Genomic DNA, 26523 nt, shown 5'->3' with positions numbered 1-26523 from the left:
CCCCCTTCTAGCCTGTGAGCCCGCTGTTGGGCAGGGACCATCTATATGTTGCCAACTTGTACTTCCCAAGCGCTTAGTCCAGTGCTCTGCACACGGTAAGTGCTCAATAAATACGATTGAATGAATTAATCAATGAATACATATTTATTACTCTATTTTACTTGTACACATTCATTCTATTTATTTTGTTAATATGTTTTGTTTCGTCGTCCATCTCCCCCTTCTAGCCTGTGAGCCCGCTGTTGGGCAGGGACCATCTCTATATGTTGCCAACTTGTACTTCCCAAGCGCTTAGTCCAGTGCTCTGCACACAGTAAGTGCTCAATAAATACGATTGAATGAATTAATCAATGAATACATATTTATTACTCTATTTATTTTACTTGTACACATTCATTCTATTTATTTTGTTAATATGTTTTGTTTCGTCATCCATCTCCCCCTTTTAGCCTGTGAGCCCGCTGTTGGGCAGGGACCATCTCTATATGTTGCCAACTTGTACTTCCCAAGTGCTTAGTACAGTGCTCTGCACACAGGAAGTGCTCAATAAATACGATTGAATGAATGAATGAATAATAGGATATGTACCTGAGTGCTGTGAGGCTGAGGGAGGGGGGAATAAAGCGTGAAAATCCAAGTGCAAGGGTGATGAAGAAGGGAGTTGGGAGAAGAGGAAATGAGGGGCAGTCAGAGGAGGAAATAAAGGAGGTGGGCAGGGTGGGAAATAAGCTCTACACCCTTGATGGCAATGGTTGCACTTCAATAAATTCGATTGAATGAATTAATCAATGAATACATATTTATTACTCTATTGTACTTGTACACATTTATTCTATTTACTTTATTTATTATTCACACTTTTAAAGCAGCTGATCTTCCACACTCCCGATCCCATATCCCGATCCTGACACCTCCCGACCCGACCCACACCTCTTTGCTATGGATTTCAGCGGGTTGGCTTGGGTCAAGTGTGGGAAGCAAGGCTCGAAAAGGATGCTGGTCGGGTGTGCTCCATGACAGCAGGAAAACAAACTGGAGGAAATGTGTTTAAAATGCAGCAAGAAAGGGTTTAGATGGACATAGGGAAGAACTTCCTGCCTTTCCAGGGAATTGAACACTGAAACAAACTTCTAAACCAGGTTAAGGAAAAGCAGCTTGGCCTATTCATTCAGTCTTATTTATTGAGCGCTTACGGTGTGCAAAGCACTGTACTAAGCTCTTGGGAGAGTCCAGTGTAACAATAAACTGGCACATTCTCTACACACAAGGACCTTACAGGCTAGTGGATATTTATTTTATTTTGTTAGTATGCTTGGTTTCGTTCTCTGTCTCCCCCTTTCAGACTGTGAGCCCACTGTTGGGTAGGGACTGTCTCTATATGTTGCCAATTTGTACTTCCCAAGCGCTTAGTACAGTGCTCTGCACATAGTAAGCGCTCAATAAATACGATTGATGATGATGATAGTGGATAGGGCTGGGCTTGGGAATCATGAGACCTGGGTTCTAATCCCAGATCTGCCACTTGCCCACTGTGTGGCTTGGACAAACCTTTTAGTTTCTCTGTGCCTCTGTTGCCTCGTCTGTAAAATGGGGAAAAGATACCTGTCCTCCCTCCTCCTTGAACTGTGAGCTCCATAATAGGGCATGGACTATGTCAGATCAGCAGCGTGGCTCAGTGGAAAGAGCATGGGCTTTGGAGTCAGTGGTCCTGGGTTCAAATCCCAGCTCCGCCAATTGTCAGCTGTGTGACCTTGGGCAAGTCACTTCACTTCTCTGGGCCTCAGTTACCTCATCTGTAAAATGGGGGTTGACGGTGAGTCCCCCGTGGGACAACCTGATCACCTTGCATCCCCCCAGCGCTTAGCACAGTGCTTTGCACAGAGCGCTTTATAAATGCCATCATTATTATTATTATTATTATACTGAATCAACCCTCAATGCTTAGAACCGTGGCACCCAGTGAATGCTTTACAAATACCATAATCATCATCATCACCAATCGTATTTATTGAGCGCTTACTATGTGCAGAGCACTGTACTAAGCCCTTGGGAAGTACAAATTGGTAACAAATAGAGACAGTCCCTACCCGACAGTGGGCTCACAGTCTAAAAGGGGGAGACAGAGAACAAAACCAAACATACTAACAAAATAAAATAGAATAGATATGTACAAATAAAATAAATAAATAAATAAATAGAGTAAAAAATATGTACAAACATATATACATAATCATTATTATTTGAGAATCTCCATCTCTGGAGGGCTTCCAGCTCAGCTATCTTGAATCCTTCAGGCCCTGGAGGCTGGGAGCTGGGCCAAATAGCCTCTTGAGGTCTCTTTCAGTTCTCATATTTTATGAATCGACACACAGTCACACATGCCTTCACGGACATTGACCCATATCTATGAACATCTTTCTGCTCTCATGCACAGAGTCCCGTGATTGCACAGACACAATGGATGAATTGATGGTATTTATTGAGTGGTTACTCTGTGTGTTCATCCATTTATTCATTCAATCACATTTATTGAGCGCTTACTGTGTGCAAAGCACTGTACTAAGTGCTTGGGAGAGTATACTATAACAACATATATATATATATAAAACAGTCTATATATATTATTATATATTATATATAACATATATATTATATGTTTATATAGAAACATATAACAGTCTCTCATCCTATCCCGATTGGATTACTGCATCAGCCTCCTCTCTGATCTCCCATCCTCCTGTCTCTCCCCACTTCAGGCTACTTCACGCTGCTGCCCGGATCATCTTTGTGCAGAAACGCTCTGGGCATGTTACTCCCCTCCTCAAAAATCTCCAGTGGCTACCGGTCAACCTACGCATCAGGCAAAAACTCCTCAGCCTGGGCTTCAAGGCTGTCCATCACCTCGCCCCCTTCTACCTCACCTCCCTTCTCTCCTTCTCCAGCCCAGCCTGCACCCTCCACTCCTCGGCTGCTAACCTCCTCACTGGGCCTCATCTTGCCTGTCGCGCCGTCGACCCCCGGCCCACATCCTTCCCCTGGCCCGGAATGCCCTCCTTCCGTACATCCGCCAAGCTAGCTCTCTTCCTCCCTTCAAAGCCCTACTGAGAGCTCACCTCCTTCAGGAGGCCTTCCCAGACTGAGCCCCCTCCTTCCTCTCCCCCTCGCCCCCCTCTCCATCCCCCCCGCCTTACCTCCTTCCCCTCCCCACAGCACCTGTATATATGTTTGTGCAGATTTATCACTCTATTTTACTTGTACATATTTACTATTCATTTTATTTTGTTAAGATGTTTTGTTTTGTTGTCTGTCTCCCCCTTCTAGACTGTGAGCCTGTTGTTGGGTAGGGACCGTCTCTATATGTTGCCGACTTGTACTTCCCAAGCGCTTAGTACAGTGCTCTGCACACAGTAAGCGTTCAATAAATACGATTGAATGAATGAATGAACAAAAGACAGACACATTCCTGCCCACAACGAGCCACAGTCTAGAGGGGGAGACTGGCATTAATATAAATATATAAATAAATAGATAAATGCATTACAGATATATAGAGATATATACATTTGTGCTGTGGGGATGGGAGGGAGGATGAATGAAAGAGCAAGTAAGAGTGGCGCAGAAGGGAGTGGGAGAAGAGTAGAGGAGGGCTCGGGCAGGGAATTATTCTAAATGCTTGGGAGAGTACAATGCTACAGAATTGGGAGATACATTCCCTGTCCACAGTGAGCTTACATACACACACACTCACACACTCTCTCACACACACAGAGGATTAGATTGTGTCCTTAGGACAAAAGGTATTTTCTCAGGGGCCCATATTGTAATGGAAAGTGAGGGAGCGGGTCTCCTTCAGAGGCCTCTTTCCAGGTCTCTACTTCAATCTCTTCCCCCAGTATCCTCTAGTCCAATTTCCAGACCATCTAATGAGAATAATAACAATAATTAATAATGATAATTGTAGTGCTAGCGAAGCACTTATGCGAAAAGCACCATAATAATAATAATAATGATGGTATTTGTTAAGCGCTTACTATGTGCAAAGCACAGTTCTAAGTGCTGGGGGGATACAAGGTGATCAGGTTGTCCCACGTGGGGCTTACAGTCTTAATCCCCATTTTACAGATGAGGGAACTGAGGCCCAGAGCAGTTACGTGACTTGCCCAAAGTCACACAGCTGACAATTGGCAGAGCGGGGATTTGAACCCATGACCTCTGACTCCAAAGCCCATGCTCTTCCCACTGAGCCACGCATACTAAGCACTAGGGTAGATGCAAGAGAATTAGGTGAGATACAGTCCCCTGTCCCACAAAATAAGTAGAAGAGAGAATAGGTATTACTACTACTATTATTATTATAATTATTAGTAGTAATAATAATAATAATAATGGCATTTGTTAAGGATTTACTATATGCCAGGCACCGTACAAAGCACTGGGGTTGATTCAAACAAATCGGGTTGGACACAATCCCTGTCCCACGTGGAGCTTACAGTCTCCACCCCCATTTTACAGATGAGGTAACCGAGGCACAGAGAAGTGAAGTGACTTGCCCAAGGTCACACAGCAGACAAGTGGTGGACCCTGGAATTAGAACCCATGACCTTCTGATTCCCAGACCCATGCTCTATCCACCACACAATGCTGCTTCTCCATTTCTCTTCTAGACCCTCTTCTCTCTTCTAGATTCTCCATTTCTCTTCTACACTGTGAGCCCACCGTTGGGTAGGGACTGTCTCTCTGTGTTGCCAACTTGTACTTCCCAAGCACTTAGTACAGTGCTCCGCACACAGTGAGTGCTCAATAAATACGATTGATTGATTGATTGATTTCTCCATTGAACGCATCTCCATTATACAAATGAGGAAACCGAGGCCCAGAGAAGTGAAGTAGCTTGCCGAGATCAAACAGTGGGCAAGAGGCAGAGCCGGGATTAGAATCCAGAGGATTTCTAGGCCTAAGCGCTTTCTGCTAGGCCTCCTTTATTTACCTCTGACCCATTCAGCTTTTGAGCGCCAACGAGATATGCATACACACATCCCGGTTTCCAATGATTCCCAAGTGATCCCTGCTCACCTCTGTCAACGGCACCCCGAGCCCATGGTTCCCCGCCATCCCCTGCCCCTTCCTCCCTGCTCCCTGTTCCCTAACCATCTCCCTCACCTCCCAATCAATCAATCGTATTTATTGAGCGCTTTCTGTGTGCAGAGCACTGTGCTAAGCGCTTGGGAAGTCCAAGTTGGCAACATCCAGAGACAGCCCCTACCCAACAGTGGGCTCACAGTCTAGAAGGGGGAGATAGAGAACAAAACCAAACATACTAACAAAATAAAATAAATAGAATAGATAGGTACAAGTCAAATAACTAACTAAATAAATAATTATTTATTATAATTATTTCTTTCCATCACCTGGCTCCAAACAGGTGCTGAGATCACATGTGTTTCTCTTGTTCTTTTTTTTTTTGGCCAGTGCAAATCTTTCCAAGCAGGGAAGCTGGTGTTGAAGTAATATCAGCACTTTCCGGGGTCACCAACACACCCTGGCCCCCCACCCAGCCGGCCAAACAACAAAAGGGAAAATGAGGGCTGGTTTCCTCCTGGCTCAGCCAGCTGGGATTTTGGGGAAAGGAAGAAAGAAGCAGCGTGGCTCCATGGAAAGAGTCAGAGGTCATGGGTTCAAATCCTAGCTCCGCCACTTGTCAGCTGTGTGACTTTGGGCAAGTCACTTCACTTCTCTGTGCCTCAGTTCCCTCATCTGCAAAATGGGGATTAAGACTGCGAGCCGCCCCCGTGGAACAACCTGCTCACCTTGTAACCTCCCCAGAGCTTAGAACAGTGCTTTGCACATGGTAAGTGCTTAATAAATGCCATTATTATTGAGAAGCAGCGTGGCTCGGTGGAAAGAGCCTGGGCTTTGGAGTCAGAGGTCGTGGGTTCAAATCCCGGCTCTGCCACTTGTCAGCTGTGTGACTTTGGGCAAGTCACTGTACTTCTCTGGGCCTCAGTTCCCTCATCTGTAAAATGGGGATTAAAAAAAAAACTGTGAGCCCCCCGTGGGACAACCTGATCACCTTGTAACCTCCCCAGTGCTTATTACAGCGCTTTGCACATCATCATCATCAATCGTATTTATTGAGCACTTACTGTGTGCAGAGCACATAGTAAGCGCTTAACAAATACCATAAAAAAATCCTTTTTTAAAAAAAACGGTATCAATCAATCAATCAATCATTTATTGAGCGCTTTCTGTGTGCAGAGCACTGTACTAAGCGCTTGGGAAGTACAAGTTGGCAACATATAGAGACAGTCCCTACCTAACAGTGGGCTCACAGTCTAAAACGGGGAGACAGAGAGCAAAACCAAACATATTAATAAAATAAAATAAATAGAATAGATATGTACAAGCAAAATAAATAAATAAATAAATAGAACAATAAATATGTACAAACATATATACATATATACAGGTGCTGTGGGGAAGGGAAGGAGGTAAGATATTTGTTAAGAGCTTAATATGCATCAAACACTGAGCCTGGTTCAGATACCAGCTAATTAGGTCGGACACAAATGGTGTTCCCAGCCTAAATAGGAGGGAGAACAGGTATCCCCATTTTAAACTTGAGGAAACTGAGGAACAGAGACGTGAATTGGCTTGCCCAAGATCACACAGCAAAGGCACAGAGAAGTCAAGCGACTTGCCAAGGTTACGTAGCAAACAATTGGCAGAGCTGGGATCAGAACCCAGGTCCTTCTGACTCCCAGGACTGTGGTCTCTCCATTTGGGCAAATGGAATGAAACAGAACGAATCTTTTAGACCGCAAGTCCGGTATGGGACAGGGACTGTGTTTGGTTGGACTATTCTGAATTTTCCCTGCCTCTCCTCACAAATACCACAAACCCAGTCTCACGAGATGGCGCCCCGGATGTGGGGAGAGGGGAAAGTGGAAGATGTGGATGCTCCCTTTGTTCTTCTCCCCCTCCCAGCCCCACAGCATTTATGCATACATCTGTAATTTATTTATTTCTATTAATGTCTGTCTCCCCCACTCTAATAATCATAATAATGATGATGATATTTGTTAAGCACTTACTATATGCCAAGCACTGTTATAATAATGTTGGTATTTGTTAAGCGCTTACTATGTGCTGAGCACTGTTCTAAGCGCTGGGGTAGATACAAGGTCATCAGGTTGTCCCACGTGGGGCTCACAGTCTTCCTCCCCATTTTACAGATGAGGGAACTGAGGCACAGAGAAGTGAAGCGACTTGCCCAGAGTCACCCAGCTGACCAGTGGCAGAGCCGGGATTTGAACCCACGACCTCTGACTCCAAAGCCCGAGCTCTTTGCACTGAGCCACGCTAAGCACTGGGGTAGATATAAGGTAATCAGTTTGTCCCACACAGGGCTCACAGTCTTAATCCCCATTTTACAGATGAGAGAACTGAGGCACAGAGAAGTTGAGACTTGCTCAAGGTCACACAGCAAAAAAAATGGTGGAGCCGGGATTAGAACCTGTGACCTCTGACTCCCAAGCAGGTGCTCTTACCACTAAGCCATGCTGCTTCTCTCGACTGTAAGCTCGTTGCGGGCAGGGAATATGTTGTTTATTATTGTATTGTACTCTCCCAAGCACTTAGTACAGTGCTCTGCACACAGTAAATGCTCAATAAGTACTAATGAATGAATGAATGAAAAGGCAGGGACCAGCAGTGAGCAGAGAGGAGGAAATCAGACTTGTAGAGATGGAAGGACTTCAGGTAAATCAGAGGCTAGACAATCCGTTGCCGAATTGTACTTTCCAAGTGCTCAGTTCAGTGCTCTGCACACAGTAAGCGCTCAATAAATATTTATTTATTTATTTATTTATTTATTATTAACATTTATTGAGCGCTTACTGTGTGCAGAGCACTGTACTAAGTGCTTGAATGAATCTAGAGAGTCTGTCTGGAGTTCTCTTCCATCCTTGTGCTTCCACAGAGGCCTTCATCTGCAGTCAGGGAAGATGAGAGCGCATCCTGTTTATGGAGATTGTCAGAAAAAGCGGTTCCACAACACTCCCTCCCTCACCCTTTCCTATGTCTAAAATGCTCAGTCAGGATGTCCTTCCTTACGTCTAATCCAAATCCCCCCAGCTGCAACTGAAATCCATGTGCGCTTGTTCTGTTTGCAGAGTTGAAAAAGAACAACTGGATAATAATGTTGCATTGGGACGCGATTATCAAAAATCCCTACCTATCCGACAGACCAGCACTCTCCCGATCTTCAAAGCTTTACAGAGATGTTATCTCCCCCAGGAAGCCTTCCCAGGCTAAATCCTCATTCTCCCATTCTATTCAGCGCTTTGCACATAGTAAGCGCTTAACAAATACCATTATTATTATTATTATTATTACTACCTCTCCCATACACTTAGTCCCAACCCCACCCCAAAACGTTTGTACATCCTTATACTCACTTGCTTCTCTTACTTGTTTCATATTGTCGGTCTCCCCCTTGAGACTGTGAGCCCACCTTTTAGACTGTGAGCCCACTGTTGGGTAGGGACTGTCTCTATATGTTGCCAACTTGTACTTCCCAAGTGCTTAGTACACTGCTCTGCACACAGTAAGTGCTCAATAAATACAATTGACGACAACGAGAGCAGGGATGGAGTCTACCAACTATATTGTACTCTCCCAACCACTTAGTACAGTGCAAGGTAAACATTCAAAAAATACTTTTGATTGACTGATTGATCCCCACATGGAATAATCCCAGTTCTCTTAAATTTTCCTCCAGTCCTCAATTCCCAGGCTTTTCTGTGACCCACCAGGCCAGGTTCTCTATATTAATAATAATGATGGCATTTATTAAGCGCTTACTATGTGCAAAGCACTGTTCTAAGCGCTGGGGTGGATACAAGGTGATCAGGTTGTCCCACGTGGGGCTCACAGTCTTAATCCCCATTTTACAGATGAGGGAACTGAGGCCCAGAGAAATGAAGTGACTTACCCAAAGTCACACAGCTGACAAGCGGCAGAGCAGGGATTAGAACCCATGACCTCCGACTCCCAAGCCCGTGCTCTTTCCACTGAGCCATGTTGCTTCTCTATATTCTTCCCTCATTGCAGAATCCAGGCCCAGAAGTAGGGCTTGGGCCAGGTCAATGGGAGGATAAGGGGCTATTCATTCATTCAATCCTATTTATTGAGCGCTTACTGTGTGCAGAGCACTGTACTAAGCGCTTGGGAAGTACAAGTTGGCAACATATAGAGACGGTCCCTACCCAACAGTGGTCTCACAGTCTAGAAGAATAATGATGGCATTTGTTAAGCGCTTACTATGTGTAGAGCACTGTTCTAAGCGTTGGGGGGGAATACAAGGTGATCAGGTTGTCCCACGTGGGGCTCACAGTCTTAATCCCCATTTTCAATCAATCAATCAATCAATTGCATTTACTGAGTGCTTACTGTGTGCAGAGCACTGTACTAAGCGCTTGGGAAGTACAAGTTGGCAACATATAGAGACAGTTTCTACCCAACAGTGGGCTCACAGTCTAGAAGGTGAGGTCCGGGTGAGGTCCAGGTGAGGTCCAGGTGAGGGAACTAAGGCTCAGAGAAGTGAAGTGACTTGCCCAAGGTCACAAAGCAGAGATGTGGCGGAGCCAGGATTCGAACCCATGACCTCGGACTCCAAAGCCTGGGCTCTTTCCACTGAGCCACGCTGCTTCTCTAAAGGAGAGAGTGTCTCTTTTCACCCTGTCCTCTAGAAAATTAGCATTGTCACCCTCCCCCAGCTGCCCCCTGACCCCAGCTCTCCTTCATTCCTGTGGCCCTTAATAATAGTAACAGTTACGGTACTTGTTAAGCGCTTACTATGCCAAGCACTGTTCTAAGAGCTGGGGTAATAATAATAATGATAATAATGACAATAATAATAATGTTGGTATTTGTTAAGCGCTTACTATGTGCAAAGCACTGTTCTAAGCACTGGGGTAGATACAAGGTAATCAGGTGGTTCCACAGGGGGCTCACAGTCTTCATCCCCATTTTACAGATGAGGGAACTGACCCCTGACCTCAGCTCTCCTTCATTCCTGTGGCCCTTAATAATAGTAACAGTTATGGTACTTGTTAAGCGCTTACTATGCCAAACACTGTTCTAAGAGCTGGGGTAATAATAATAATGATAATAATGACAATAATAATAATGTTGGTATTTGTTAAGCGCTTACTATGTGCAAAGCACTGTTCTAAGCACTGGGGGAGATACAAGGTAATCAGGTTGTTCCACAGGGGGCTCACATTCTTCATCCCCATTTTACAGATGAGGGAACTGACCCCTGACCTCAGCTCTCCTTCATTCCTGCGGCCCTTAATAATAGTAACAGTTATGGTACTTGTTAAGCGCTTACTATGCCAAACACTGTTCTAAGAGCTGGGGTAATAATAATAATGATAATAATGACAATAATAATAATGTTGGTATTTGTTAAGCGCTTACTATGTGCAAAGCACTGTTCTAAGCACTGGGGTAGATACAAGGTAATCAGGTTGTTCTACAGGGGGCTCACAGTCTTCATCCCCATTTTCCAGATGAGGTAACTGAGGCCCAGAGAAGTGAAGCGACTTGCCCAAAGTCACATAGCTGACAAGTGGCGGAGCCGGGATTTGAACCCACGGCCTCTGACTCCAAAGCCCGGGCTCTTTCCACTGAGCCACGCTGCTTCCCGTAGACAACTAGTCAGGTTAGACACAGTCCCTGTCCCACATCATCATCATCATCATCAATCGTATTTATTGAGCGCTTACTATGTGCAGAGCACTGTATTAAGCGCTTGGAAAGTACAAATTGGCAACATATAGAGACAGTCCCTACCCAACAGTGGGCTCACAGTCTAAAAGGGGGAGACAGAGAACAAAACCAAACACACTAACAAAATAAAATAAATAAATAAATAAAAGTCCCACATGGGGCTTCCACTCTTATCCCCATTTTACGGATGAGGTAACTAAGGGCCAGAGAAGTGAAGTGACTTGCCCGAGGTCACCCAGCAGACATGTGACAGAGCCAGGATTAGAACCCAGGTCCTTCTAACTCCCGGGTCCATTCTCTATTCCCTAAGCCACACTGTCCTTGTTTCCTGGGTGGCTTCTTGCTGTGAACTAACCGTGCCCCAAACCCCACAGCCCGACAGCCCGGGTGTTTGGAAAAACCCAGAGCCCATCAGATGGGCTCCTAGCCATGGGGCTGGCATGCCAGGGTTTCTGGCCTGAGGAGGATGGAGACACACCCGCCTTTTGTTTCCATCATTGGGAAAGGGGTGGGTGGGCCCTCCTCCCTCCCTCCTCCTCTTCCATTTTCCCTGGTGTGCCCTCCCCCTCATCCCGCCAGGTTGACTTCCTTCCTGCTGCCGGAATCCAGAGGGAACATCCTGCTAGTGCCCTGTTTCAGCTTGGGGATAGCTAGGACTCCCCTCCAGGTTCTCCTCTCTTTCAATCAATCAATCAATCAATCAATCAATGGGGAAAGCTAGGACTCCCCTCCAGTTCTCCTCTCTTCCAATCAATCAATCAATCAATCATCAATCGTATTTATTGAGCGCTTACTGTGTGCAGAGCACCATACTAAGCACTTGGGAAGTACAAGTCGGCAACACATAGAGACGGTCCCTACCCAACAGCGGGCTCACAGTCTAGAAGGGGGAGACAGAGCACCAAACCTAACATACTAACAAAATAAAATAAATAGAATAGATATGTACAAGATAAATAAATAAATAAATAGAGTAATAAATATGTACAAACATATCATCATCAATCGTATTTATTGAGTGCTTACTGTGTGCAGAGCACTGTACGAAGCACTTGGGAAGTACATGTCGGCAACACATAGAGACAGTCCCTACCCAACAGCGGGCTCACGGTCTAGAAGGGGGAGACAGAGCACCAAACCAAACATACTAACAAAATAAAATAAATAGAATAGATATGTACAAGTAAGATAAATCAATCAATCAATACAGTACTAAATATGTACAAACATATCATCATCATCATCATCAATCGTATTTATTGAGCGCTTACTGTGTGCAGAGCACCATACTAAGCACTTGGGAAGTACAAGTCGGCAACACATAGAGACGGTCCCTACCCAACAGCGGGCTCACAGTCTAGAAGGGGGAGACAGAGCACCAAACCAAACGTACAAACAAAATAAAATAAATAGAATAGATATGTACAAGTAAGATAAATAAATCAATAAATAGAGTAATAAATATGTACAAACATATATACATATGTTTGTTAGAGAAGCAGCGTGGCTCAGTGGAAAGAGCCTGGACTTTGGAGTCAGAGGTCATGGGCTCAAATCCCGGCTCCGCCAATTGTCAGCTGTTTGACTTTGGGCAAGTCACTTCACTTCTTTATGCCTCAGTTACCTCATCTGTAAAATGGGGATGAAGACTGTGAGGGCCCCCGTGGGACAACCTGATCACCTTGTAACCTCCCCAGTGCTTAGAACAGGGCTTTGCACATAGTAAGTGCTTAATAAATGCCATCATTATATATGCCTCGGTTTCCTCATCTGTAAAATGGTGATTCAGATTCAATGCCTGGTCTCCCTCCTACATAGAATGCGAGCCCTGTGTGGGATTAAGCCCCATCATCATCAATCGTATTTATTGAGCGCTTACTATGTGCAGAGCACTGTACTAAGCGCTTGGGAAGTACAAATTGGCAACATATAGAGACAGTCCCTACCCAACAGTGGGCTCACAGTCTAAAAGGGGGAGACGGAGAACAAAACCAAACATACTAACAAAATAAAATAAATAGAATAGATATGTACAAGTAAACTAAATAAATAGAGTAATAAATATGTACAAACATATATACATATATACAGGTGCTGTGGGGAAGGGAAGGAGGTAAGAAGGGGGGGATAGAGAGGGGGACAAGGGGGGAGAGGAAGGAAGGGGCTCAGTCTGGGAAGGCCTCCACCCTCCCAACCCAGAGCTGTGTGGAACCCCAGGCCTGCGCTCTCCCCCGGCTCCCTAAACTCCCACCCCTGGGCCAGGATAACCACATCTTCAGGGGGTTTGGGGGAGCAAGTAACTGTTGGCTCCATTTCAGACCTCCTCCGCAGCTTGCTCTCCCGCTGACCTCATTGCAGCCTGAAGCTGTATCCCCTCTTCCCTCTCCACCCCTTTCCATTTCCCCGGAGGAACTGGGTTTAATGGGCAAGCTGGCAGGAAGCAAGGAGCCAGGACAACTGGTTTGTCTAGCCTGGTGGGGTTCGGGAGAGGCTGTGGTTTGGTGGTGAGCTTGGGTCCCTCGGCTATTCGGCCTGGTATGGCCAGAGCTTTGGGTGGTTTAGCTGTTTCTCCCTCCCCCACTGCCCAGAAGCTGGGAATCTGGGTGCTTGGGTTAATCAATCATCATCATCATCATCAATCGTATTTATTGAGCGCTTACTATGTGCAGAGCACTGTACTAAGCGCTTGGGACGTACAAATTGGCAACATATAGAGACAGTCCCTACCCAACAGTGGGCTCACAGTCTAAAAGGGGGAGACAGAGAACAAAGCCAAACATACTAACAAAATAAAATAAATAGAATAGATATGTACAAATAAATTAAATAAATAAATAGAGTAAAAAAATATGTACAAACATATATACATATGTACAAACATATATACAATCAATCAATCGTATTTATTGAGCGCTTACTGTGTGCAGAGCACTAGCTTCTCTCCTCATGACCTAATAATAATAATAATGATGATGACATTTGTTAAGCACTTACTATGTTCAAAGCACTGTTCTAAGCGCTGGGGGGGATACAAGGTGATCAGGTTGTCCCACACGGGGCTCACCATCTTAGCCCCCATTTTACAGATGAGGCTCAGAGAAGTTAAGTGACTTGCCCAAGGTCACACAGCAGACATGTGGCAGCGCCGGGATTCGAACCCATGACCTCTGACTCCCAACCCTGGGCTCTTCCCACTGAGCCACGCCGCTTCTCGACCTCTGTCATGTCTGACGCTGGTGAGATCCTTCCCTCTCTCTGGCCCTCTGATTCTTCCCAGATGTAAAATGGAGTCAAAAAGCAGTAGGGCCTACTGGATAAAGCTCTCGTCTGGGAGTCAGGGGACCTGGGTTCTAATCCTGACTCTATCACTTGTCTGCTGCATGAGCTTGGGCAAGTCACTTAACTTCTCTGGGCCTCGGTTTCCTCATCTGTAAAATGGTGATTCAGATTCAATGCCTGGTCTCCCTCCTACATACAATGCGAGCCCTGTGTGGGATTAAGCCCCAGACTAATCAATCAATCAATCAATCAATCGTATTTATTGAGCGCTTACTGTGTGCAGAGCACTGTACTAAGCGCTTGGGAAGTACAAGTTGGCAACATATAGAGACAGTCCCTACCCAACAGTGGGCTCACAGTCTAAAAGTCTAAGTCTAAGCCCCCCTTTTCCTCAGCTCCTCCTCCCTTCCCCATCGCCCCATCTCACTCCCTTTGCTCTACCCCCCGGACCCCACAGCATTTGTGCATATATGTACATATCTACAATTCTATTTATTTACATAAATGCGTTTACTCATTTTGATGTGTATGTATCTATAATTCTATTTATTCATATTGATGCTATTGATGCCTGTTCATTGGTTTTGATGTCTGTCTCCCCCCTGCTAGACTGTAACCCTGTTGTGGGCAGGGATTGTCTCTCTTTATTACTGAGTTGTACTTTCCAAGCGCTTAGTACAGTGCTATGCATACACTAAGCACTCAATAAATATGATTGAATCAATGAACGATTAACTTGTGTCTACCCCAGCGCTTAGTAAAGTGGTTGGCACATAGTAAGTGCTTAACAAACACCACAGGTATTATCTTTTAGACTGTGAGCCTACTGTTGGGTAGGGACTGTCTCTATATATTGCCAACTTGTACTTCCCAAGCGCTTAGTACAGTGCTCTGCACACAGTAAGCGCTCAATAAATACGATTGATTGATTGATTAGAAGGGGAATGGTGTTCACTAATCTGGAGGCCCTGGGTCGGGGTGGGAAGAGAGAGCGTGGCTCAGTGGAAATAGCACGGGATTTGGAGTCAGAAGTCATGGATTCGAAACCCGGCTCCACCACTTGCCAGCTGTGTGACTTTGGGCAAGTCACATCACTTCTCTGTGCCTCAGTTACCTCATCTGTAAAATGGGGATGAAGACTGTGAACCCCACATGGGACAACCTGATCACCTTGTATCCCCTCCAGCGCTTAGAACAGTGCTTTGCACATAGTAAGCGTTTAATAAATGCCATTATTATTATTATAATTGTGGTGAGGTGGCAGAGGTTGGCGTGGGAGCGGGGGGGGGTCCCCTTGGATGAATTGGGCCTGGAGATAAGGGACCACCTTGCCCCCGCCTCGACCCGGAGTGAATCGGGACTGGAGACAGGAGACTCTGAAAGGGGAAGTGGAAGAGGAAGCGGAGATGGGGGCTGCTCCCTGGATCTTCCAAAGCTGGGCCATTCTGGGAGTCATAAACCTCTACTAAACTTCATGTCTAATATCAGAAAAACAGCCCAGCAGGCTGAGCCACCCCGCAGCCGGAAGGCGCGACTTCCTCAGCAGCCTGTTCCTGTCCCTGCCGCCACCGGGCCTGACCACTTGACCCCTCTCCCCGTTCCCCATATCACCGTGAAATCCCAGTAGGAGATACTGCCAGATCCTCACCTGATAGTTCAGCCATCAATCAATCAATCAATCAATCGTATTTATTGAGCGCTTACTCATCATCATCATCAATCGTATTTATTGAGCGCTTACTATGTGCAGAGCACTGTACTAAGCGCTTGGGAAGTACAAGTTGGCAACTTACAGAGACAGTCCCTACCCAACAGTGGGCTCACAGTCTAAAAGGGGAGACAGAGAACAAAACCAAACATACTAACAAAATAAAATAAATAGAATAGATATGTACAAGTAAAATAAATAAATAGAGTAATAAATATGTACAAACATATATACATATATACAGGTGTTGTGGGGAAGGGAAGGAGGCAAGATGGGGGGATGGAGAGGGGGACGAGGGGGAGAGGAAGGAAGGGGCTCAGTCTGGGAAGGAATCCTGGAGGAGGTGAGCTCTCAGCTTACTGTGTGCAGAGCACTGTACTAAGCGCTTGGGAAAGTACAGAAGTGGATTTCATGCTGGCCGGATTTACAGTTGGGAACCTTTTTCACAACAGATTACTGATGTAGACAAGCAGAGAGAAAGACACCCTGCTTCCTGGGTCAGACATTTGGCCTTCGGAGGGAAGGCAAAATTTGTTGTCCCCTCTTTTGTATATGATGCCATCATGTCATCACGAGCCTCGAGAGCAGGGATGAGGTCTACTAACATTGTTTTACTCTTCCAAGTGCTTAGAAGCAGCATGGCATAGTGGATAGAGCACAGGCATGGGAGTCAGAATAATGATAATAATAATAACGATGGCATTTGTTAAGTGCTTACTATGTGCAGAGCACTGTTCTAAGCGCTGGGGAGGATACAAGGTGATCAGGTTGTCCCAAGTGGGGCTCACAGTCTTAATCCCCATTTTACAGATGAGGGAACCGAGGCCCAGAGAAGTGACTTGCCCAAAGTCACACAGCTGACAAGTGGCGGAGCCGGGATTTGAACCCACAACCTCTGACTCCCAAGCCGGGGCTCTTTCCACCAAGCCATGCTGCTTCTCGTCAGAAGGTCGTGGGTTCTAATCCTGGCTTTGCCACTTGTTTGCTGTATGATCTTGGGCAAGTCGCTTCACTTCCCTATGCAGATGGTGTATATAGGTTTGTACATGTATGTATATAGGTTTGTACATATTTATTACTCTATTTATTTATTTATTTTACTTGTACATACCTATTCTATTTATTTTATTTTGTTAGTATGTTTGGTTTTGTTCTCTGTCTCCCCCTTTTAGACTGTGAGCCCACTGTTGGGTAGGGACTGTCTCTATATGTTGCCAACTTGTACTTCCCAAGCGCTTAGTACAGTGCTCTGCACACAGTAAGCACTCAATAAATACAATTGATTGATTGATTGATTGATTTGGGGCTGGGAGGAGGGAAGAGCAAAGGGATAAATAAAATGAGACATATGATGATGGTATTTGTTAAGCGCTTACTATGTGCTAAGCACTGTTCTAAGCGCTGGACTTATGAGCATAAGTGGTTTGGGGCTGGGAGGGGGGAAGAGAAAAAGGAGCGAGTTAAGGTGATGCAGAAGGGAGGGGGAGATGAGGAAAAGTGGGGCTTAGTCTGGGTAGGCATCCTGCTGGAAGCGGGTAGGGAGGCTGGGCCACTAGTAGGGACTGATCAGAAAAAGGTCCAATTAATCAATCAATCAATCAATGGAATTTATTGATTGCTTACCATGTACCGTGCCCTGTACCAAGTGGTTGAGAGAATACAATAGAGTAGGTATTAATGTTCTGCCCACAAGAGCTTGCAGTCTAGAGTGGGAGTCAGACATTAAAATAAATTATAAGTATGTACATAAGTACTGTGGGGCCTAGGATGGGGTGAAAATAAAGTGCTTGAAAGGTACAGATCCAGTGCATAGGCAATAATATTAATTATTATTATTATTATGATATTTGTTAAGTGCTTACTATGTGCCAAACACTATTCTAAGCGCTGGAGTAGATACAAGGTAATCAGGTTGTCCCACATGGGGCTCAGAGTCTGAATGCCCATATTACAGATGAGGTAACTGAGGCCCAGAGAAGTGAAGTCACTTGCCCAAGGACACACAGCAGACAAGGGGCGGAGCCGGGATTAGAACCCACATCCCCTGACTTCCAAGTCCAGGCTCTTTCCACTAAGCCACGCTGCTTTTCAGGGAGTAGGGGAAATGAGGGCTTAGTTGGGGAAGGACTCTTGGAGGAGATGTAATTTTAGTGAGGCTTTGAAGGTGAGGAGAGGGGTGATCTCTTGTATATCAATCAATCAGTGGTATTTATTGAGCGCTTACTACGTGCAGAGTACTGTACTGAGTGCTTGGGAGTGTATAATACCAACAGATTAGCAGATACTTTCCCTGCCCATAACGAGGTTACAGCCTAGAGGAGGAGGCAGACATTTCTATGAATAAATAATATATAACAAATAATTTAAAGATGCTCATAAATGCTGTGGGGTTGGGAGTGGGGCCAATATTATATGTCCACAGGTCACAGATCAAAGTGCTTAGATGACACGGAAGGAAGAGCGAGCCGGGGAAAAGAGGGCTTAGTTAGGGAAGGCTTCTTGGTGGAGATGCGGCCTAAGTACTGTTTTGAAGGTGGAGAGAGGTGGTCTGGCCTATATGGAGGGGAAGGGAGATCCAGGCTAGGGGGAAGATGTGGGGAAAGGGGTCGATGGCGAATTAGACGAGATTGGGCCACAGTGAATAAGTTGGTTCAAGAAGAATGGAGTGTGTGGGCTGGGCTGCAGTAGGAGAATATAAAAGGAAAAGGCCCAGACTGAGCCTCCCTTTTCCTCTCCTCCTCCCCATCCCTCCCGCCCTACCTCCTTCCCCTCCCCACAGCATCTGTATATGTTTGTACAGATTTATAACTCTATTTATTTTACTTGCACATATTTACTATTCTATTTATTTTCTTAATGATGTGCATCTAGCTTTATTTATATTTATTCTGATGACACCTGTCCACATGCTTTGTTTTGTTGTCTTTCTCCCCCTTCTAGACTGTGAGCCTGTTGTTGGGTAGGGACCGTCTCTGTATGTCGCCAACTTGTACTTTCCAATCGCTTAGTACAGTGCTCTGCATACAGTAAGTGCTCAATAAATACGATTGAATGAATGAATGAATGAGTTCCAGGCAGGAGGGAGAATGTGAGCAAAGCATCGGTGGAGGAACAGCTGAGATTGAGGATGAGGAGACCCAGTCTTTGACTAATCTGAAGACCTAGAAACAGAATCGTGTCTGTCAGGATGCCATTTTATCCTGGAGTGATGAGGCCGCTTGGCCCAAATGACTTCAGAAACCAAGAGTCTCTTGGGGTCCTGGTTTGCCCTAGAAAGGTTTCTGCTTGACAGGGAAGGGGATTCACTACTCACCTCCCACCCAAATGCTGTTATAGATTCCAAAGTCTTAGGATCCATGAAGACCAGCTTCTCTCATTCTGGAATTAAGCAGTCCTGCTTTTCCATGTCTCCCCACTTAACTGCTATGGACCAGATCCAAATCTGCTTTACAAGGATTCCAGGCAGGATAAAAGCTGGAGCCCTGGGCTCAGCCTCTCTGCTCTTGAAAAAGCCTATTTGCCCCCCTCAAATTCCTACCACCCACACCTCCAAGTAGGTAAAATAACTTCCACTGGTCACCCCAGGGCCACAGAACGCAAACTGGGAATTATGAACCGAGGGCTAGAGGCAAGCCCTCTGTTGGTGACGGGGCTAGGGAGATGTTTGGAATGATTAAGGTAACCTAGAGAATCAATCAATCAATCAATCAATCGTATTTATTGAGTGCTTACTTTGTGCAGAGCACTGTACTAAGCACTTGGGAAGTACAAGTTGGCAACATATAGAGACAGTCCCTACCCAACAGTGGGCTCACAGTCTAAAAGGGGGAGACAGGGAACAAAACCAAACATACTAACAAGAGAAGCAGCATGGCTCAGTGGAAAGAGCATGGACTTCGGAGTCAGAGGTCATGGGTTTGAATCCCGGCTCCGTCACATGTCTGCTGTGTGACCTTGGGCAAGTCACTTAACTTCTCTGAGCCTCAGTTTCCTCATCTGTCAAATGGGGATTACGACTGTGAGCCCCCCGTGGGGCAACCTGATCACCTTGTATCCCCCTCAGTGCTTAGAACAGTGCTTTGCACATAGTAAGCGCTTAACAAATACCATCATTATTACTAGTAGTATGGCGCAAAAGGTCCCTGGGCTGCAGCCATGATCTTGAGGGAGGGAAGAAAGCCTCCATTAATGAACTCAGGGATGATAAATTCCAAGACAGAGGAACAGCCCAATGGGAGTTGCAGACATGGTGATCTTCCCTTGCTCCCTCTCCCTCTTGGAGACCCGATCATCTGCATTTAGGCCCGACTTGACCAGTGTTACCTGGCTCTGTGCCTTTGTTTCCCTTTCAGTGAAATGCGGGAGAATAATGAGAGCATCCTTCAGCTGGAAATAATCATTTTAGCCATTCCCATCTTGGACAGGACCCCAACTAAATAAATTTGGCTAGAGGATGGTCTCTCTTGACCTGAAATTCATCCAGAAAAGGAGATTACACATCATCTTTTGGGTAACCCATTCCAGTGTCCAATAACCCAATGCCAAAATCTGATTAGTACCAATGTCCAATGAACTGATTGCAATGGGGAATTTCATTGTTTGAGTTGGTAGTGATTCCCCAAATGTGGACGAAAAGTCACTGGACCACAGAAAATCAGTAAACTGAACAGCAACAGGTGTATCTAGCAATGCAATATCAACATGAGGTCAGAATCAGTGTCCAGTGAACTGATTTCAATGGGGGATTTTATTGTTTGAGTTTTTAGTGATCCCTAAATATGAACAAAAAGTCACTGGACCACAAAGAAATGGTAAACTAAATAGCAGTGGTTTACTTTTACCCAATGAATGTGCCAAACACCATCTTGTGATCACTAGGGTCAACTTCAGCCTGATAAGAAAAAGGAAAATATCCTGGAGACAACCATGACCTTAACAACGGCACTTCAGTGACTATATCACAGTACAGCCAAGGTTCAATCAATCAACCAGTCCTGTTTACCGAGCACTTACTGCGTGCAGAGCCGTGAACAAAGCACTTGGGAAAGTACAACACAACCAAGTTGGTGGACAAATTCCCTGCCTTCAAGGAGCTCACGGTCTAGAGTGGGAGACGGACATTAAATAATGCCCACAATGAGCTTACATAGTCTATAGTCTACAGCCTGAGGTCAACAAGCTTGAAGGAGACTGCATTGCTTAAGTCCGTACACAAGTTTTACCGGAACATGTGGAGCAGTGAGGAGATGCCACAGATCAAAGAAATCACCAGCAACATCATCTTCAAGAAGAAAGGTGAAAGATCACACTGCTGCATCCTTCCAAACCTCTAATAAGAGCTCAGCCAGAATCCCTCTGGATTTGTTTCCGAACAGTAGCATTGATTACTCGCTTCCCAGACTTCAATGTGGCTGCTTTGCATATAATAAGCGCTTAACAAATACCATCATCATTATTATTATTATTATTCAGACCTCAGGCAGGTGCAGTGACTGTGATCTCTGAAGCACATCAGATGGAGGGGAAGTGTAGGGTGTAGAAAGTGTACGATCAATTTAGTTATTGAGCCTTTACTGTGTGCAGAGCTCTGCACTAAGCAATGGGGAAAGTACAATATGACAGAGTTGGTAGATGCAATCCCTGCCCACAAGGAGCTTACAGTCTACAGGGGGAGAGAGACATTAAAATAAATTAAGGATAGGGGAAATAGTAGAGTACAAGGATGTTTACCTGAGGGTTTCAGGTCTGGGATGAATATCAAAGCACTTGAAGGATACACAGCCAAATCAATCAATCAATCAATCAATCGTATTTATTGAGCGCTTACTATGTGCAGAGCACTGTACTAAGCGCTTGGGAAGTACAAATTGGCAACATATAGAGACAGTCCCTACCCAAGAGTGGGCTCACAGTCTAAAAGTGAGCCCACAGTCAAATGCATAGTTGACAGTGAAAGGAGGGCAAATAGGGGCCCTATTGAGAAGCAGCATTGCCTGAGAGTCAGAACGACCTGGGTCCTAATCCGGGCTCTGACACTTGACTGCTGTGTGACCTTGGGCAAGTCACTTAACTTCTCCTAGCCTCAGTTACCTCATATGTAAAATGGGGATTAAGAGCGTGGGCTCCATGTGGGATGTGAACTGTGGCCAAACTGATTAGCTTGTATCTACCCCAGCACTTAGTACAGTCCCTGGCACCTAGGAAGCATTTAACAAATACATAAAAAATAAGGATTGCTTCTTCCTTACAATCGATGTGGTAGACATGTTCCCTGCCCACAAACAGCTTACAGTCTAGAGGGGGACATTAATATAAAAATGAAGAACTGCCAGTCAAACTCTTGTAGATAATATCCTTGAGAGACTTCAAGGTGCTTATCCAATCTCTCATACCTGGAAATTCCACACACCTTCAACAATCCCTGATTCACAAATAATATTACTAATAATATTGTGAGAAGCAGTGTGCTCAGAGCAGGGGCTTTGGAGTCAGAGGTCACGGGTTCAAATTCCAGCTCCGCCAATTACCAGCTGGGTGACTTTGGGCAAGTCACTTCACTTCTCTGTGCCTCAGTTACCTCATCTGTAAAACGGGGATGAAGACTGTGAGCCCCTCGTGGGACAACCTGATCACCTTGCAGCCTCCCCAGTGCTTAGAACAGTGCTTTTCACATAGTGCTTAATAAATGCTATTATTATTATTATTATTAATTGTGGTTCTTGTTACGTGCTGACTGTGTGTCAAGAACTGTAATAAGCCCTGACGTGGATACGAGATAATCAGGTCAGATGCAGTCTATCACATTGGGCTCACAGTTTAAAAGGGCGGAATTAACAGGTATTTAATCTCCATTTTACAGATGAGGGAACGGAAGCACAAAGGCAGTAAGTGATTGGCTCTAGGTCTCATAGCAGTCAAGTGGTAGAGCAGTGATTACAACCCAGGACCCCTGAGCCCCAGGCCCATGCTCTTTCCACTAGGCAACATTGCTTCTTATATTGCTTTGAGACCTCTGAAGTAAATTATCCTATTATAAACTACTACACTTTTATGGCCCAAAAGGAAATTGCAGGGAGGAATCACTACCAATCAATCAATGATATTTACTGAGCTGTGTACAGAGCACTGTACTAAATGCTTGGGAGAATACAATTCAATAGAGCTGGAAGACATTCTCTGCCTCACCTGCTCTACTCCGCTTACAGTTCCGACAATAAAATAAACTATGGATAAGTACAAAAGTACCGTGGAGCTGAGGATGGGGTGAATACCAACTGCTTAAAGGGTGCAGATCCATGCACATAGGCGATGGCAGCAGGGAGATTAGGGAAAATGAGGGCTTAGGCCTCTTGGAGGAACTGTGATTTTAATAAGGCTTTGAAGGTGGGGAGAATGGTGGTCTGTCATATATCAAGCGGGAAGGAGCTCCAGGCCAGAGGCAGGATGTGGGCTAGACGTCAGCGTCGAGATAGACGAAACTGAAATTCCACGAGTAGGTTGACATTAGAGAAGCGTAGTCTGTGGGCTGAGTTGCAAATAGGAAACCAGCAAGGTAAGGCAGGAGGGAGAAAGCTGATTGAATGTCTTAAAGGCGATAGTAAGGAGTTTCTGTTTGATATGGACGGAGACGGGAAACCATTAAAGGTTTTTGAGGAGTGGAACTTTACAATTTTCATAATCCTATTTTAGATAGCTTCTCTGGGCCCAGAAAAGAGGACTATAATTACAATTTGGGGGTTATTTTCGATTTATATAAAGAAGGATGCAGGTTGTTCTAAGACACTTACCACAGCAGTTTATCTCTGGGGTGTCTCACTTCAACTTGACTCCATTTTCTTTGGGGATTGGAAGCAGAAGTCATTGAGAAATGGAATGATGCAGGCCCCTTGTATGTGCCTCCCCTCAAAATCTGCCCCCTTTCCACCCCCATGGATGGGAAGAAGACCCAGCGGGTTACCCCTGAAACAGTAACTCATGAATATCATCAGTGGGCAACGGGACAAATCCGTGTTGAGATTCAATCCGTGTTGAGCTTGTGGATGGGATCAAGAAGGAGACTAGGAGTGGATGAAATGGCGACTTCTGCCTTAGCTGCTGCTGTCATCCAATGCCGTCTGGACTGTGAGCCCGTTGTTGGGGGTAGGGACCATCTCTATATGTTGCTGATCTGTACTTCTCAAGCGCTTAGTACAGTGCTCTGCACACAGTAAGCGCTCAATAAATATGATTGAGTGAATGACTGAATGAATATGACTGAATGTTTTCACAGAAAAATGATCCGGGCAGCAGAGTGAAGTTAGGACTGGAGTGGGGAGAGACAGGAGGCCAGCAAGGAGGCTGATGTAGGGATATGATAAATAACTTCTAGTCTTTGATAGATTAATATTATAAAGATCCAGGGGACCAGCTCTTTTTCATATCAGAGTAAGACAAAATGAGGTTTTAGGGTTTGGCGAGAGAGATGGAGATTAGTTCCTGGGAAGCTATCCTCATAACTTTAGTGAAGCGTGTTGTGGAATAAGTTATATTTCCTAAGATCTTTTGGAAAAACATTGCCTAGAGGCAAGGGAAAGGAAAGATGATCCTGAAGAACCTAAATCCTTCTTAGTGGAAAGCTGAAACACTTCAGCACATAGCCCATAGTGTACATATCATTTTATTTCATTACATCAGAGTGCAAACAGCTGCAGTTTCCATATGCAATTTCCATTCGTTCTCCTCAAAATTGGACTCAACGAGAGAGGTGGGGAAGAGAGAAGGAGAGAGGGATTTATATATGTGAGTCCAAGAAATAGAGATACAGGAGATAGAGAGAAAGGCAGGGGGCAGGGAGACTAGAGACAGAGAGATAGAACAGAGATAAACAGCAGAAACAAAGGGAGAAATATGGGAGAGGAAAGCAGAGTGGGACATAGGCAGAAGGAAAGAAGAGGCCAATGAAGAAATGCAGAAAGATGCATGATCAGAGAATTAGCGAGCAGAAGGTCAACCCAGAAAAATTAATGTCATCAGGAGATGTCTGTTTTCCTATCTCAGGTTTCCACGGCCCAGTTTTGACCAGCAGGAGGGAGGGGTGATAGGAGATGTTACGGGGAAAGGGTGGGAGAGGTCCCACTTCCATCTCTCCTCACGCTCCCCACTTAACTCTGCCTCTTCAGGGTTTGGAAGCCAAGACCTCCCAGGTTTGGCAAAGAACCACCCCACCTCCCAGACTGGCTGCAGTGGTGGGTGGGCCTCCGCTGGACTCCCGTTCCCGAGAGCCTCCCCCTTGTCTCCAACCCCCAGCCCTGTTATAATTCGTGCAGGGAGGAGTGAGGCGCGGGGGTCCACTCCACATCCGCATTCCGGATCAGCTCAGACAAGAACATCACCTGCTTCTCATACTGCTGGACCGAAATCTTCTCATTGAGCCCGTGGATGCTATTGGGGCAGAAACAGAGGCCACCTTTAACTACTGCTTCAGCACAGAGCTCTCCCTATGTCCTGGCTTTTGGTTTCTGGTCCCTCTGGAGGAGTGAGGAAGACCAGCCACAGACAGGGAAGCTTGGCATTTCATTAAACGGAGCTTTTTAAGAGTGTGAGTTTCTGAGCATATTCCCCGTTTTTGATCTCCTATATCATCACAACCCTGAGAGGAAGAGACAGGGAGCAATGCCACTTTACGGGGGGAAACTGAGTCTCCGAGAGGCTAAGTGACATGCGCTTCAGTCGGTGCCAGAAGAACCCTGAATCTCCTTGTTCTTTTCACTGGAAAATGCTGCTTCTTTCCTGGTAATCGGGGGTTACTGTCTTGCAGCTGCCCAGAGCGAGAAGAGGACCCCAAACTCCAAGTTGGGCTAGCTACGAATCCCACTCTGGGTCTCTGTCTCAACTTTCCTCATCCCAATTCTGCTCCTGCCCATTCTGAGGGGTCAGAAGAACTCCCACTCACCTCCGGAGGTGAATCCCACTCTGGGTCTCTGTCTCAACTTTCCTCATCCCACTCCTGCTCCTGCCCATTCTGAGGAGTCAGAAGAACTCCCACTCACCTGCGGAAGTCTTGTGGCTTAATGACAGATGGATTGAAGCGGTAAATGCCCGTGGTGAGGTTAGTGTAATGGCGGCTGTCCGTGTTGCCGATGCAGATACCTGGGAGGAGAGAGTCAAGAATGCCGGGAGAACAGAAGCAACGGGAGAGTCGAAAGGGAGAGGCTGAGGATCAATCAATCAATCAATCATATTTATTGAGCGCTTACTGTGTGCAGAGCACTGTAGTAAGCGCTTGATAATAATGGCATTTATTAAGCGCTTAATATGTGCAAAGCACTGTTCTAAGCGCTGGGGAAGTTACAAGGTGATCAGGTTGTCCCACGGGGGGCTCACAGTCTTAATCCCCATTTTACAGATGAGGTAACTGAGGCACAGAGAAGTTAAGTGACTTGCCCAAAGTCACACAGCTGACAATTGGCAGAGTCAGCATTTGAACCCATGACCTCTGACTCCAAAGCCCGTGCTCTTTCCATTGAGCCACGCTGGATCCACACTAAGGCCCCTCTTCCTTACTTGTCTCCTCCCCTGCAGTCGGTCAATCCCATCAGTCAGTAGTATGTACTGAGCATCAATCAATCGATGGTTTTTACTGAGTGCAAAGCACTGTACTAAGCACTCGGGATTGTACTATACAACAGAACCGATAGACACGTTCCCTGCCCACAAGGAGCATCTTTTGTTGTGGGCAGGGAATGTGTCTGTTTATTGCTTCG

General features: G+C 45.5%; 1 protein-coding gene across 1 annotated transcript in view; it reads right to left on the bottom strand.

The window, feature by feature from the left end:
* Positions 1–24419: 24419 nt before the first annotated feature.
* Positions 24420–26523, bottom strand: part of PM20D1 (peptidase M20 domain containing 1) — a 39467-nt gene continuing 37363 nt past the window's right edge. The window contains exons 12-13 of the mRNA XM_038749604.1: positions 25810–25909; positions 24420–25201 (exon numbers count right to left, since the gene is read on the bottom strand). Coding sequence (XP_038605532.1) covers positions 25072–25201; positions 25810–25909 — 230 coding nt within the window. The 3' untranslated portion in view covers positions 24420–25071. The remainder of the gene's footprint in view (positions 25202–25809; positions 25910–26523) is intronic.

This window comes from Tachyglossus aculeatus, chromosome 7 (assembly GCF_015852505.1).
Source record: "Tachyglossus aculeatus isolate mTacAcu1 chromosome 7, mTacAcu1.pri, whole genome shotgun sequence".
Taxonomy (NCBI): Eukaryota; Metazoa; Chordata; class Mammalia; order Monotremata; family Tachyglossidae; genus Tachyglossus; species Tachyglossus aculeatus.
This window is presented reverse-complemented; position numbering and strand designations above follow the sequence as displayed.